Source organism: Haliotis rufescens, unplaced genomic scaffold, assembly GCF_023055435.1.
Source record: "Haliotis rufescens isolate VD_foot unplaced genomic scaffold, xgHalRufe1.0.p SCAF_6, whole genome shotgun sequence".
In the NCBI taxonomy this organism is placed as follows: domain Eukaryota; kingdom Metazoa; phylum Mollusca; class Gastropoda; order Lepetellida; family Haliotidae; genus Haliotis; species Haliotis rufescens.
Genome location: NW_025964334.1, coordinates 19,245,798 through 19,260,865, shown reverse-complemented (window position 1 = coordinate 19,260,865; position 15,068 = coordinate 19,245,798). Strand labels below are relative to the sequence as shown.

Here is a 15,068-nt window from a genome sequence, read left to right as displayed (position 1 = left end):
GATTTGAGCCATGGGACACAAAATATATGATAGTGACCAGAGTTACGGCTGTGCATTGAATTCCATTAAACGGTTGAAAAATACTACAGCCTTGATGAAGATTCGCCGACACACTACTCCGATTTTGCTTTGACTTTGCTACCAAACGTTTCACATTTGGCTATGTGCGGTGCACTGATTAAAAAAACTCTGGGGACTGGGTTAATTCAGATACGGAATATAAGTATTCCAAACATTTCCAGTGAACAGTGAAGTGTGGTATGTAGAATGTGGAATTCAGCCATATTACATTTAAATAGAGATGTCGTCGTTGTTCATGAATAAGCATATTCAGAACATATTTTATATTATGCTGTTATTTACGATCTCCGGAGTTCAGTTCTTCTTTTGTATACACCGTGAAAATCAGGAAATTAGTCCTTGAGGAAAAAAGGACATCGGATTACACATGAATGGTTTGATAATGTCAGTTAATGACCAGAAACGGTCAGATGCATCAATTCACTACATAAAGACGATTTTGAAGTATCTCTTATTGCTGGAAAAGAATAGCATCAACATTCCACGCACATGATTTGTATGTTTTGTTTCCGTAAATTCCGTAAACAAACATGTCGACATACATGCTACAAAATTAACGTTTCCCGTATACTTCCCCGCCTTCAGGGCGGGGAAGAATGAACCACAAACAAGCCACAGCTTGCACATGCAGTATATCCTGAAGATCCGGGTTGGAATTGGTCTTCGGCAACCCATGCTTGTCGTAAGAGGCGACTATGCTTGTCGTAAGGAGCGACTTGGTTGGTGCATATCATCGTATCCAAATTGCGCGGATTGATGCTCATGATGTCTTGTCCAGATTCGATTATTTACAGCCCGCCGTTATAAAGCCGGAATACTGCTGAGTGTGGCGTTAAACAACAAACAAACCCAGCGACATACAGGTGGTTCCAACACACTGCAGGAAGAAATATTTTTCCTTATCACTTCGTGACTGCCACCACACTCAGAAATGACCGCGGACCGCCAGTGGCGTGTACGTTTCTACTCACACAGAGCGTAATCGCCTCCGTAAGGCTGGTTTCCGCATGGAGTGGCTAGGCCGGTCACCAGACCTCAACCCAATCGAACACATGTGGAACGAGCTGCAGATCGCCCTCTCAAGGCGCCCTGTCCTTCACGTAACACGGCAATGCTCATACTGAAGAGTGGACAATCTTCCCTTCGCAACTATTCACACACTTATTGGGAGCATGAGACGACGGTGCCAGGCTGTGATCGAATCATGCACGTTGACCACATACGCTCCACTGAGAGTTGTTTGTTTGGACAATGAATTGGTATTCGCCGATTGTGTTGGACGTTTCAGTTTTGCTCAGATACTCCCATTTTGACGGGTGATGTGACTGATTAATATTGTCTTTGGCTATTTCATGACAGAAGCACACAATTTGACGTACCACCTTATAAAGTGGTGATCCTCAGCAAACTAGAGGAAAATATGGTTGATTTGAGAGGACAGACTAATCTTATATTGTCTTATCCATGAAAAGTATCGCAACATTTTGTGAAGCAGTTTGAAATGTATATATCCTCATTGTTTCAGTCATTAATGGGCACAGTGGTACCATGTTGGTACGTAAACATATCCCACAATCTGATATTGTATAAATATGCAATTCATTTTCCAATCTTAAAAAAGAACCTTCATTCTTGTCATGACCAAATCCACTGTTGTGCTACATATCCAGACATGAGAATTTGTTTTTTTACAGTGTAGGGGGGTTTAGAAAATAAACTTTTAAAAGCAAGGAGTAAAATGAGTGCATTCTAGAAGGAAAATTCCCGGAACTTCGGGAATCCGAGGGAAATTCTCATATTTGACCAATCAGCTCTCGGCAATTTCGGACATCATGCTTTAATATTTTCCACAATTGTTAGTTTTTGCAAAGTTAAAAAAAAAAGAACCAGGTTTTCAAACCCCTGTCTGGGGTAATTACAAAATGAACTACTGAGTGCCGTTGTAAAAAAAAAAAAAACCACAAAAAAAACCCTAGCGCAACAACTGTCGTACGTCTGTCAATGATGAGGTATGGGAGTTAGATCGCTTTGAACAACGGCAGCCTGGAAGCGGTTCGCCACCACACATCAGCGGTTAATTCGTTGACACCGTCAACTTTTCGACACAATTTACAGGAAATTCGTAGACAAAGCGGGAGTGAATTCTTAGACTTTTTTATTTTGGAATTGAATAATTATTATCATCAAACTGTTTGATATTCTAGCAAAGTGCAATAAAAGAGTTGTTAAGCATTTATTGTCATATAAAATTTAACATTTGAAATACCTTTGCCACATTATAATTGAATATGAATCTGCAATAAATAATTATTCAAATCTATTTCCCAATATGATTTGCTGTCGACTTCACCCTGCATTTTGTAGGGGTCTACGATTTAGCTTGCTTACGAATTCAACTACAGCCCATTCCAAGATCAAGCCATAACTGTTTCTCGCCCCACACATCATCGATTATCCACATTATATCGACAGGGTATTTGATAATACCCTCGACCATTTCATCCCCCCAGTTTCATTTCGGAAGTGAGTGAGTGAGTGAGTATGGTTTTACACCGCTTTTAGCAATATCACGGCGGGGATCACAAGAAATGGGCTTCACACATTGTACCCATGTCGGGAATCGAACCTGGGTCTTCGGCGTGAAGAGCGAACGCTTTAACCACTAGGCTACCCGACCGCCCAACTTCGGAAGTGATGTCGCTCCTGCCTCAATCTCATAGCACAGAATGTCACAAGTGCAACATCACTGGGTGGCTATTTCCAACCTTGTATCATTGGGAAATGTGTGGACAGTCTGATTTGTTGGAACATGTTAAATGAGATTCAAAGATTTTTTCACATGAATACTTTACTTGATATGTACCTTGTTTTGCAATCCCAGAATTAAAAAAAGGTGTCTTTTGGCTCGTCCGAATATATATATAAAAGGCCTTAAGTGATGCAGGACTCAGACGTTTACCACTCCGGTGAAACCCACGAGCACGGGTATGGTGCTGACAAACCTAGAAACATAATCGGGGCGAACCGGGATTCGAATCCACAATCATAGGTTTCCGGCGTGACCAAGGGACGCAACTCTGCACAGCGAATTGCTGCGCCTAAGACTGGGCCACCCGTGCCCCCCTCACAACTCAGAGATTTCACATAGACAGTGCTTCTGAAAATGAGGAATGAATGAGCGAGTATTGTTTGATACTGCTTTTCGCAATATTCCAGTAATATAATGGAGGGACACTAGAAATGGCTTTCACACATTGTATCAATTTGGGGAATCTAACCGGTGTCTTCAGCCAAGAGTGAACACTTAAACCACTAGGCTACTTCACCCCTCCCAGAAAATGAGGGACAACTTTTGTATGTTACAATTTCAACAATAATTATGTTTTTAAATTTTGTGGCATTATTGAGAATATCTCCCGATTCCATTCAAAACAAAGAAATGGTGATGAATGGGTAGTAAGGTACTTATCAAAATAGACACATAATCCAACCAGGTTGTCTCCCTTTTCAACATGCTCTTGCCTGTCATTTTAGTACCAGTGGATTAGTAATGACAAACACATGTGTACAGTTAGACAAGTTTATCAGCTTTTAGGCAATAAAAGTCAGTTGAATACCAGGTCACAATGGGATAAGCTGAACATAAGAGAAGTGGAAACTTAAACTGGTTCTGACGAATCTTTCCTGGCTTAACCAGCTTAAGTTTCAAAGATATTGTTTGTTTTCCCTTTTCATATAAAACATCCACACTAAAATAAACTATACAGAAATAGTTTTATGTGAATGAGAATGAAAACTACATAAAATCAAATTACGACAAATAATTATGGATTTGTATAGATTACAAAAATCATGCATAATTTGCTAGCAGCTTTATCCCAGACTTGTTCAAAAGAAGGGGCCCAAATTAAAGAATGCATATGACAAAATGAAGTCATGTTATTGTTTTGGTGCCTGCTGCTTCAAAGAGTTTACAATTATCATATCACAGAAAATGTGGTTTTCAACAAGACATTAAATACTGGACTTCATCAGAGGGACGCATACATATAACCAAAGCAGTCATGAGATGAGCTCTCACAAACATCACACAACAAAACAAAGATTTTATAGTTTTCAAAATAAAATGTCACCCATCATGCCATTCCCTCACTGGAACACTTTCATTTAATACCTAGTACTTAGTGTTAAGAAGTCCTAAAAAACCCTGTAATGAACAAAATGCTTTAACAAATCAGAATTAAAATTGAACACTAGTTCCCCTCTTCCAGTAAATAGAAAAATAAATTTCCTGAACCTGAATTCACAAACAGAACACTTTCTAAATTTCAAGACTTGTTTCAGAATGTGTGGAGCTGTGTGAATAATTTAAATAATAAAATCATAAAGTTAGACAAAAGCTGTACAAACACACAACATGAAAAAATGCCCACAATTTAATGCACAAATATGATTAATAATTCCACCAACATCATCAAATACAAAGAAAATTTATAACATGATCCTGTGACAGCTTATCCATCTTTGACGTATGAAAGATACACAGCATATCGTTCCTTCATTCTGCACCATTAATTCCATGCATAGAAAGTTTATCTCTTTGAAAGTTGAAAATGTAATGGTCCGCATCTTGTGCTTGACGAGACTTGAGAATCTAGAACAGCTGTTTTGAAGCCGTCTCAGAGGAATCGCCAATTGGTATATTTCAATTAAGGGTCGGTTTAGCTTAGGGTGTACTTAAATTCCAAAATGAAATGTGCAAAAAATGTCCGAGCTCTGCATCAAATGTGTATTCAAATCCACATCCTCAAGGGCACAATCTGATCACAAAAGGGATTCAGTTAGCTCTCAACCCCAGCCAAGTTCAATGGCTAACAGAAACTGGGTATTTTCTGAGTCAGCCAACCACCTTTTTGGGATAGTAGGCTTGCTGGGTGAATTTGTAGACTGACTACTGGTGTGACAGTAGAATTTTATTTACATCATCTCACTTCACCAAGGTCAAATATAATTCAATATGGGTTTCAAACTCCCAACATTTCCATTTCACCGTAGCCATTCAAAAGCTACTAAGTAACCAGCTATCACTGTCCGTTCTCCTGCATTTGATTGATATTTATAACTGCATCAGCTCATGACAGATCACATTCTGACTTCTCTAAACAATACCTCCTTCAATGATTTGAAGAAGTCTGTCAATATAATATCATTCTCAGGTTGCTAGCATCTCAAATGAAAGATCAAAACAATCCTGAAGTTTTAGCACGTTTACCTTGCATTCATCGTGTTCATTCGTTACAAAAATATGCTCTGAAGTAAATACTAAATACTTGTGAAAATAAGAGGCGTTTATTTCATTTTCACATTAAAAACTGCGACATGAAAAAGCTGTATTAGAAGTGTAGAATTCACAAATAATTGCTGAAGTCTTTAAGTACAGGCCTAGGTTCCAGAAAGCCTGTGCAGCATTTCGAACTGTTGAGTTCTAATACATCAACAGAGCTATAACAGTTGCTGCTCAAGCTTGCTTGCTAACTGGACCTGGCACAGGGCATTTACCAACAAGTTTCATCTCACTTTGCCAACATTTAACACCAAACAGTAACTAGTACATCAAAATTTCAACTTTGACAAGGAGAAGAGATTCGGGACTTCTGAGCAATTAACATGAATTCTAAACTAGAATTTCAGAAACGTCCAAACAGAGAAGTTCAACAGAAGTGGTGTTATCAATGATAGAAGAAACAGATAAATGCAAAAGCTGCGACACAACCGACAGCATAACCATGGAAACCAGCCGACGTTGACTCTGGTCCTTTAATGAGCAGTAAAGTAGTCAATCCTTCGAAAAGTCCATTTACAGTGGAAGATTCCAAAAAATATGTTGTCCATGATATAGTATGCACACATTCAATGCACCTCCGTGAATGTCCTGACTGAAACTCGAAGCATGCACAAGGTCCATTCCATTCTGAACAAAGGGTGTTCAGTGAGGCAACCAGTATTCAGGCATGTTCTGTCTGAAGTGGACTCTTCCATCCAGACTAGGATCCCATGTTTTCAAGTCAAAGCAACCTAAATATATCTTGTGAACATCACATTTTTGTCGTAAGCCTACAAAATTGGAATACTGGCACGAGAGGACTTACTAGTTGCATATTATCAATATCAGATAAATTAAGACATATATTTATTCCTACAATTCTTTCCCCATAAGGATCACATTTACAGATTGGATTAGCTTTTATCATCACCCTCAGTTCATCTAGGCATAAACAGTTGAAACCTGCAAAAGCCACACAAGGGTTCTAGAAAAGCTTGATATTCACAGAATTTGAGGTAAATTTGACTGAAATGTTGGACCAGCAGAAGACACATGTGCTTCAGAGAAATGTTGTTTCAGAAACGTCCATGATGACCTGGTTATTGCTGCTTACACTCAGCCGGTTTGCCTCCTTCACCCTGAAATGTAGAACAACAGTGATTAAGTAGGTCAAGGTCAAGATAAAGTGGGTAAAGTAACTGATGAAGTGGGTCATGCAATGGATAAAGTCCACCAAGTACCTGATAAAGTGGGTCATGAAACTGATAAAATGGGCCATGCAACAGATTAAATGGGTCAAACATCAGATAAAGTTGGCAAACCAAATGTGACGAAGAAGGTCAAATAACCCAAACATAGGTCAAATAGCCAAATAAGTAGGACAAGATGCCTAAAATAATCATGGCGGCCAGACATTATGAATGTTATGGAACCCGTGAACATGGGAATAGTGCTGACTACCCAAAGCAGGGGTTCATCTAGAGCTACTCAGAAGCTGATATTCAGCCCTGAATCTGCAGCAATTGTCTGTAAAAATACCCAAATTGGAATTATACATTTTCCAATAAATGTTTACATAGTTATAACTAATGACAGGCTCTGTAGAAGTAACTTGTCTAAAACCTCACTGATAACAGGACCAATAATGAGGAATAATCTTAAATGCTTAGTTTAACAACATTGCTCTGAATGCAATGTTAAAATACTTCACAATTTAGGAAAGTGAAACCTATGACAATAATGATTCCCCCCACCCGAAATTTGCCTGCCGAGGGCACTTAATTTAGAATCCTTGATAAAGCCCTGCAAGGATTACTATCAGGTAACACTCATGATCTACAGATCCTGTCCCAGGCAAGGGATGAAACTCTGCACAACAAGTTGCGGTGACCTAGATCGCATGGTCACCATAGCCGTCTTGTCACTATAGAATGCAGTTGTTTCCTGCAACATACTTAGAACATGTCATACATGTCTGGGGATCTCAACTGACTGACAAATTTCACATCTTAGTCAAGACAAGAATAGGAAAAGTTGGCAAGAAATTAAGTAAAAAAAACCCTATTTTCAAGTAGAAACATGAATATCAGTGGAAAATTTATCATTATACTGAATGATTAATGGCAAAAGACTTCAGACAATGAATTTATGTAGCTTTAACAATTAAGATTATCCTAATCTCACACCTTAGTGATAAAATTTAAGAATCATTCAGGAAGTGAGTTCTTTTTGCTGTTTATTAGCCAAATCAGTGTCAGGGAGAAAGCTAAATGTGAAGCAGGATTGTGATGTTTAAGTATATGGTGAGCCCAACGGACATGGGTATGGTGCCTGCAGGATCAAGCAAGGGCTAATGATCATTAGGGCAAATCTGGGATTCAAAACCATGAAGCAGATCCTGGCAGTTAAGGGGAAGCAACTGTGCACAGCATGTTGCAGCATCTTAGACTGAGCTATTTGGGTCCCCTGTGATGGCACATAACGCATGGAAAATGCACTCAGGCACATATCAACCAAGGTTCTTATTTACTCCATTACCATTTCGGTTTCACTATCAAATGGAGGCATCAATTTTGTCAAGAAATAAATGAATTAAGGTTTTCCTTAACATTCCAGCTCTATTACAGCTCTCTGTAAATAACTGATGGACCAGGCACACCAGAGACTGGAAGCATGAACAACGAATCCACACCACCAAGGAATGATGATACTCAACAGACTTGAAGGTACGATGTGATAATAATAATAAGTGCATTTGTCAGGGGCTGTTCTCCATCCACTATGTGGTTCCTTAAAGTGGACTTATTACCCAGGTCATCGGATCAGTATGCACTCAACATTCTCAGCTACCTGGGGAGTATACAACCCAAGCTGGTTAATAGACACACTGCCATCTCATCTCACCGGGTACCCATTCACTGCTGGGTGAAGAGAGGCACATTTTGAACGAAGTCACTTGCCCAAGGAGACACACCACATGTGTACATCTGCTTCAGTGTGGGGCAGGACCGAGGCCCTAGAAACTTTCAGGAGCCAAGCTGCCGAACACAGTTACCCATTCAAGGAGTGAGTGAATGGTTGGGTTTAACGCCACTGTTAACAGTATTCCAGTCATATCACGGTGACTCAGATTAATGTAGAAGAAAAGCCCAAAGTGAAGGATGTCTCTGATTACCACGTCGGTGAAACCCACGAGCATGGGTATGGTGCTGACAAAACTAGAAACATAATCGGGGCGACACAGGATTTGATCCCACAATCATAGGTTTCTGGCCTGCCCAACGGATGCAACTCTGCACAGCGAATTGCTGGCCTTAAACAACTGGGCCACCTGTTGCCTCCCATTCCATGACCTACATTGCTTAACTTCACCTATTTTGTGACCTGTGCACTTGGTGCCTATTCCTTTTTTTTGGGGGGGGGGGGGGGGGGGGGGGGTGCAAAAACTGTATGAAGGGCAAGGACTTCACTCAACAGTCGGATTATCCCAGCTATATTGCAGGTGGAATATACCAAAAAATTAGGTTTAACAGTCAGAGATGTCTCAAAGTAAAAAACGATTGGGTTTTAAAAGAAATTCTCTAGTCAGCAATATTTCCAGTTAACTGATGAAGCAGTGTAGGCAGGGGTCCACTCTATCAGGGCCTAGGAACAGTGATTAACTTTACTACCCAATGGGGAAAGAATCAAAAGATTGTCACCATCTAAAATAACTGGTACAACCGTAAACCTTTTGGAATGTGTGCACAGAATTTTGAAGACTATAAAATTAAACACATTATGAAACAGAACATTTATGTTAATAACAAGATATCATACAATACTGTTGTCAACAATGCATGTTCATAACAAGGTAACACCACATCCAATCATATACACATAGAAACTAATGATAATATCAACACTGTAAATGGAACAATTTGCTGATAAATTCCAAATATGGAACATAGTCAGCAATTTCACTGCCTCCTCAGAGAAACCTTTCAACAGGTTCAAACAAATTGTTGAAACCTTTACCATTCGCAATGCCTAGGGTTCACCATGTATACACAGTGAGCACCCAATCCCCATAATTCATTTCATTCATTCGTTTGTTGTTTAACGCCGCACTCAGCAAAATTCCAGCTATATGACGGAGGTCTGTAAATAATCAAGTCTGGACCAGACAATCCAGTGATTGATAGTATGAGCAACGATCCTTGCAATTGGGATACGACGAGACATAATCAACCATATAACTAAGCCCATCCACTGAGTCGCCTCTTACGAAAGGCATATGTTCATGGGGACCTATTCTAACCAGGAAACCCACATGTTTTGTTTGTTTGTTGTATTACGCCGCACTCAGAAATATTCCAGCTATATGACAGCGGTCTGTAAATAAACCAGTCTGGACCAGACAATCCAGTGATTGACATCATGGGCATCGATCCACGCAATTGGGATACGATGACATGCATCAACCAAGTCAGCGAGTCTGACCACCCAATCCTGTTAGTCACCTCTTATGACAAGCATGGGTTTCTGAAGACCTATTCTAACCAGGATCTTCACAGGTCGGAAACCCACACGTAACAAGCATGGGGTATTGGAAGACTATTCTGCCCCGTGACCCCAAATGTGTACCTGGAATAAGATGCTGAATTGTGGATAATGAATATGAAGTGATACAATGTTGAAGCACTGCTGATGCAAGGTATACTTGGCAGCCATATGCAGAACAACAAACATGCAAACAATATCAGCTTCACAACAGTTGGATGCACGAGACCGAGCCTCAAATATGGAGATTTGAGAAGTTCGTTCAACATTTTCAAAACCATTTCACAATCATGCTCCATGGATAAAACAGTTGTAATAGTTTCATGAGTAAAACTTGTCACAAGCTGCAGAAATAACATTCTCACAAATGGTAATGGAGACAGTACATTTCATATGCATTGATACAGGTGTCAAGAGTTACATCTGATAAGAAGCATCGTCGTATGATATGGCGATTGAACGAGTGACTACTGTTAAATTAATAAGCTATTTCCAAACTCAGGAAATAACCCAAAGCCAATATAACCAAAATCTAATTTAGATATCAGCAGTATGACGCAGTTGCAGAATTAATATAAAACAGTAACGCTGTAATCAGCAGAACAGCTGACCGTCAGCTACTATCACAGCAGCCATGGGTCTCATTGTATACACTACACCCAGCATTATCCAATCTGATTTAATTCAGATCTTAGTTCTCGCTACTGATAAACAAAGATCTGAGAACACCCCATTACGGATCACGTCAGACCGACCTTGCGCGAACCTTGACCGACCAATGGAATGACTGACAAGAAGTCGACATTAGCCAATCAGAAGGCAGATTTCTCGTGCTTTACAGCACTGATTTCAAAGTGGCGACTACGCTCCAAAACATATCTTGACAAATTCTTGATAAAAAAATTGAAACCTGAACAAAAGAACATTCTGGGATGGCTAATAGATGGTCTAGATTGTATAGATTTATTTGTTAAGCCCGTAACTATCGCTCGGAATACCCAGTGTTAAAGTCTTTGAGGTTGCATGATTAGAAATCACATTCCGACTGTCACTTTCATGATCTGGTAAGCGACGCTCTGATTGGTCGAATGAAAGGTTGTTCTGACAGGACCCTTAATGGGATGTCCTCAGATCTTTGTTTATCTAATTTTAATGAAAATGAGCATTATCATTATGATTGAGTGAAAACTCAAACAGCCTGAGCCTCAAAACTTTCAAGTCAACAATGACAAACTTGCATGTTGGAATGATCTGAGTATAAGTATGTAGACCAGTATAAACTGACCTCACAAGACCACAAGAAACTTTAGTAGACTCGGTCTCGGACTAGGGGCTTAAGTCACAACTGTCAAATGATTATGATAATGATGAAGTGAGTCAGTGAGTGAGTGAGTTGGGTTTAACGCCGCTTTTTAACAGTATTCCAGTTATATCGCCGCTTGTCAGTTTAATGTGGGAGGAAAGCCCGAAGTGATGCAGGTCTCAGACGTTTACCACTTCGGTGAAACCCACGAGCACGGGTATGGTGCTGACAAACCTAGAAACATAATCGGGGCGAACCGGGATTCGAACCCACAATCATAGGTTTCTGGCATGTCCAAGGGACGCAACTCTGCACAGCGACTGGGCCACCCGTGCCCCCTAATGATGAAGTGAGTGAGTGAAAAGGGTTCATGCCATTGTTAGCATTATTCCAGCTGTACAAGGGCAGGAGGCAGGGCTCACACTGGGGGAAAGTTGAACCTGGTTGAACATTTTACCTTGAGGCTACACCACTGACTACTAGAATGATTTTTTGTGTCCTGTTATACTTGAAAATTTCATTTGCAATATATCAGTGAGTGAGTGAGTATGGTTTTACGCCGCTTTTAGCAATATTCCAGCAATATCACGGCGGGGGACACCAGAAATGGGCTTCACACATTGTACCCATGTCAGGAATCGAACCTGGGTCTTCAGCGTGACAAGCGAACGCTTTAACCACTAGGCTACCCGACCGCCCCTCGCAATATACCAGGTTCTGTTGCTTTCCATTCTAAAAGCATTCTTCCAAAGCATAGGAGACATAATAAAATCCTTTGAATCAGAAAGCTCATCGATGTAAATATGTGAAATAAAGTGAGGACCAGCTATGACGAAGTCGTCCCCAGACCTTAAGACCAGTACATAAGATATATCCATCTGTCTTGACATGACAATTACATCATAATGTGTTCTGGCTTAAAACTGTTCATACATTAGCATCGCTAAGGCAGAAAAAAAATCACAGCAACACCAAGCCTTGAAAATTCATGTTGAATTCATATGATAACTAGGAGAAACATAACCTATTCTGGAGGTGAAAAGGGGTTTTATGCCATGTTCAAGATTATTGCATGTGTGTGTATGTGTGTCTTAGTGTGTTGATCAGAAATAATGCCAATTTTATAGTGCTTGCCCACTGACATACCATGCCACAGTTTAACATGAATAACCCACTAAGACACAGACTCCGAGCCGACCAGTCCTTGTTTCAGCCCCTAAATGCCAAGCGCCAGGCAGGGTAACATTAAGTACTATCTTTTATGCTCGTTGGTATGATGTGGGGGTTCGACTTTTGACCTTCTGCTCTCCGGCAATCAGGCTGAAGTCTGGAGACTACCTGATTTTTGAGTAAATTGAAATGGCATGCATCACAAAAGTGACCATGACATAAAGAAAGCAGAGGAATTCCTCGGATCTGTGGAAATTTCTCATCCCCCTGGATTCATCTACAGGATTCTTGGTCTCAGTACGCAAGTACAGTTTTACGCTGCTTTTACCAATATTCCAGTAACATCACTACTGTGGACAACAAACATTGTACCCACAAGAAATGAACCCCAAGCCTTTTGAATGAAGAACAAAACGCTTCCACGACGAGGGTACCGACATCTCTTGGTCTAAATTATCCACAGCGAGCAAGCGAGTATGGTTTTACGCCGCTTTTAGCAATATTCCAGCAATATCACGGCGGGGGACACCGGAAATGGGCTTCACACATTGTACCCATGTCGGGAATCGAATCCGGGTCTTCTGCGTGACGAGCGAACGCTTTAACCACTAGGCTACCCCACCGCCCCTAAATTATCCACAAAGAGCACATTCTTATCACTACAAAGAGTATCGATCTTAGTCTTTCAGCTCCTCTTCCTGGCAAACCAACAGAACCATGTTGACTAAAACTATTCAGAATATTGAATCATCTATGATTTTGGAGATCCACAATATACATCTGTTTCATTATGACTTTTTGGAACCACAACAAAGACATGAGCAACCCCAAAAAAATCTTTTACAGGAGATTGAAGATGGAAAGCTTTGCAATCCCAGATTCTCTCAATGATGTAAACTGTTTCTTTTCAAACATCCTGGAGACAAGAGATTTTAACACCAATAATCAGGAGCGTACATTTCAAAAGCAGCAGAGCCCGATGTTAGTCTGGAGTAGTCATGACAACAACAACTAACAATCACATGCTCATGTTGGAAGAGTGGTCAACAGATCATCGCACACATATTCATGCAGCTACAGAGACCCACCCCAAATCTACCACACTACCGTATTTGACATAATAAGCGCGCAGGGCGCTCTAAAATTTAGAAATAAGGGGTTCTTATTAGAATATTATTTTGGTGGAAAAAAACAGGTGAAAGATCTGTGGTTTATACTGACATCTGAAATGTTTATATAAGAAAATTATATTTTTCCAGAATTTAATTGCCCATAATTAAGGGTGCATAAAAACACGAGTGCGTATTATACACGAATAAATAGGTCTTGTGTACATTGCTCAATCGGAAGGGGTGCTAATTGGGATTGTTCACTCACCAATATATTAGAAAATATCGTTTATTAGTGCGGGGCGCTTATTATATGAAGTATAGTATTTCATCATTAAATACATTGCTTGTCAGGTTTGGTTGTTTTGCATTCAGTTTTTTTTTTCTTCTTGTTTCTTGGGTGTTATTGCAGATTTTATACCCAAACATTTAGGTCAGTAGGTCGAATTGACAGTGACCACAAATTAATTGTTTTTTTACACATTTTTCATATTTTGATTCTTTGGAGTCGACAGATTCGTAGGTCAATTGTTATTTTTGAAATAATAATTTTTCTAATTATTTTTCATTGTTTTTTTAATTCTATTTCTATTGACAGTGACCATAAATGAATTGTTTTTTTAACACGTTTTTCATATTTTGATTCTTTGGAGTCGGCGGATTCGTAATTCAATTATTCAATTATTATTTTTTAAACCTGGTCTATAGAGGCAAATAACTTGAATGTGTGTATAAATACAATACTTATCTCTCAGTCACATGTGAAGATTGAGATGGAAGACAATGGAGTCTTGTCATCTAATCCTTATGCAAACAATTCAAGATTTAGGGGGATCCCCAGCTGAGGTTTTAAAGACCCCTGAGCATCTTCAAAACGCTAACACATTGTGCTACCTTTACTTCATGATATTGTTTTTCAACGACAACAGAATTCATTGCTCGTACAATTCTAAGACAATTATACTGTAGGTTGGAATGACAGAGAAAGGTTATTAACGCTGCAGTCAACAATATATCAGCTATATAAGCGGCCTGGAAAAGATTGAATCTTGACTATGCAAACATGTGACTGAAGACACGAGCAACGACAAACACCATATGGGCACAATGACATGCCACCAATGAGTGAGTGAGTATGGTTTTACGCCGCATTTAGCAATATTCCAGTTCTGGGGGACACCAGAAATGGGCTTCATACATTGTACGCATGTAGGGAATCGAACTCAGGTCTTCGGCGTGACGTATGCCACCAATGAAGTCCCAGAGAGCAGCATAGTTTGCTGGGGACGTTTCCCATGCAGAATCTCCATTGGGGCTCTTTTCACTATTGCAATAGTATAAAGCTAACATTAAGGCTTGGTAATTATACTGATCAATGTAATAGGAATGAATAAAGTATTGCTGACAATGTCAAAATCAGCTATTTTCCTCCCTGGTGTACTCAAACCAATCTCATTAATATCAGATCTTAGTTCTTGCTACCGCTAAACAAAGATCTGAGGACATCCCATTACGGGTCACGTCAGAACGACCTTTCATC

General features: G+C 39.8%; 1 protein-coding gene across 8 annotated transcripts in view; it reads right to left on the bottom strand.

Moving 5' to 3' along the window:
- Positions 1 to 3,647: 3,647 nt before the first annotated feature.
- The window catches only part of LOC124122955 (nucleosome assembly protein 1-like 1-A), a 42,511-nt gene continuing 31,090 nt past the window's right edge, over positions 3,648 to 15,068 (bottom strand). For all 8 annotated transcript variants that reach the window (XM_046486162.2, XM_046486161.2, XM_046486164.2 and 5 more), the window contains one exon: positions 3,648 to 6,543. Coding sequence is in view for 3 of the 8 variants with exons in the window: in XM_046486159.2 (XP_046342115.1) it covers positions 6,505 to 6,543 (39 nt within the window). In the remaining 5 variants the exon portion in view is untranslated. The remainder of the gene's footprint in view (positions 6,544 to 15,068) is intronic.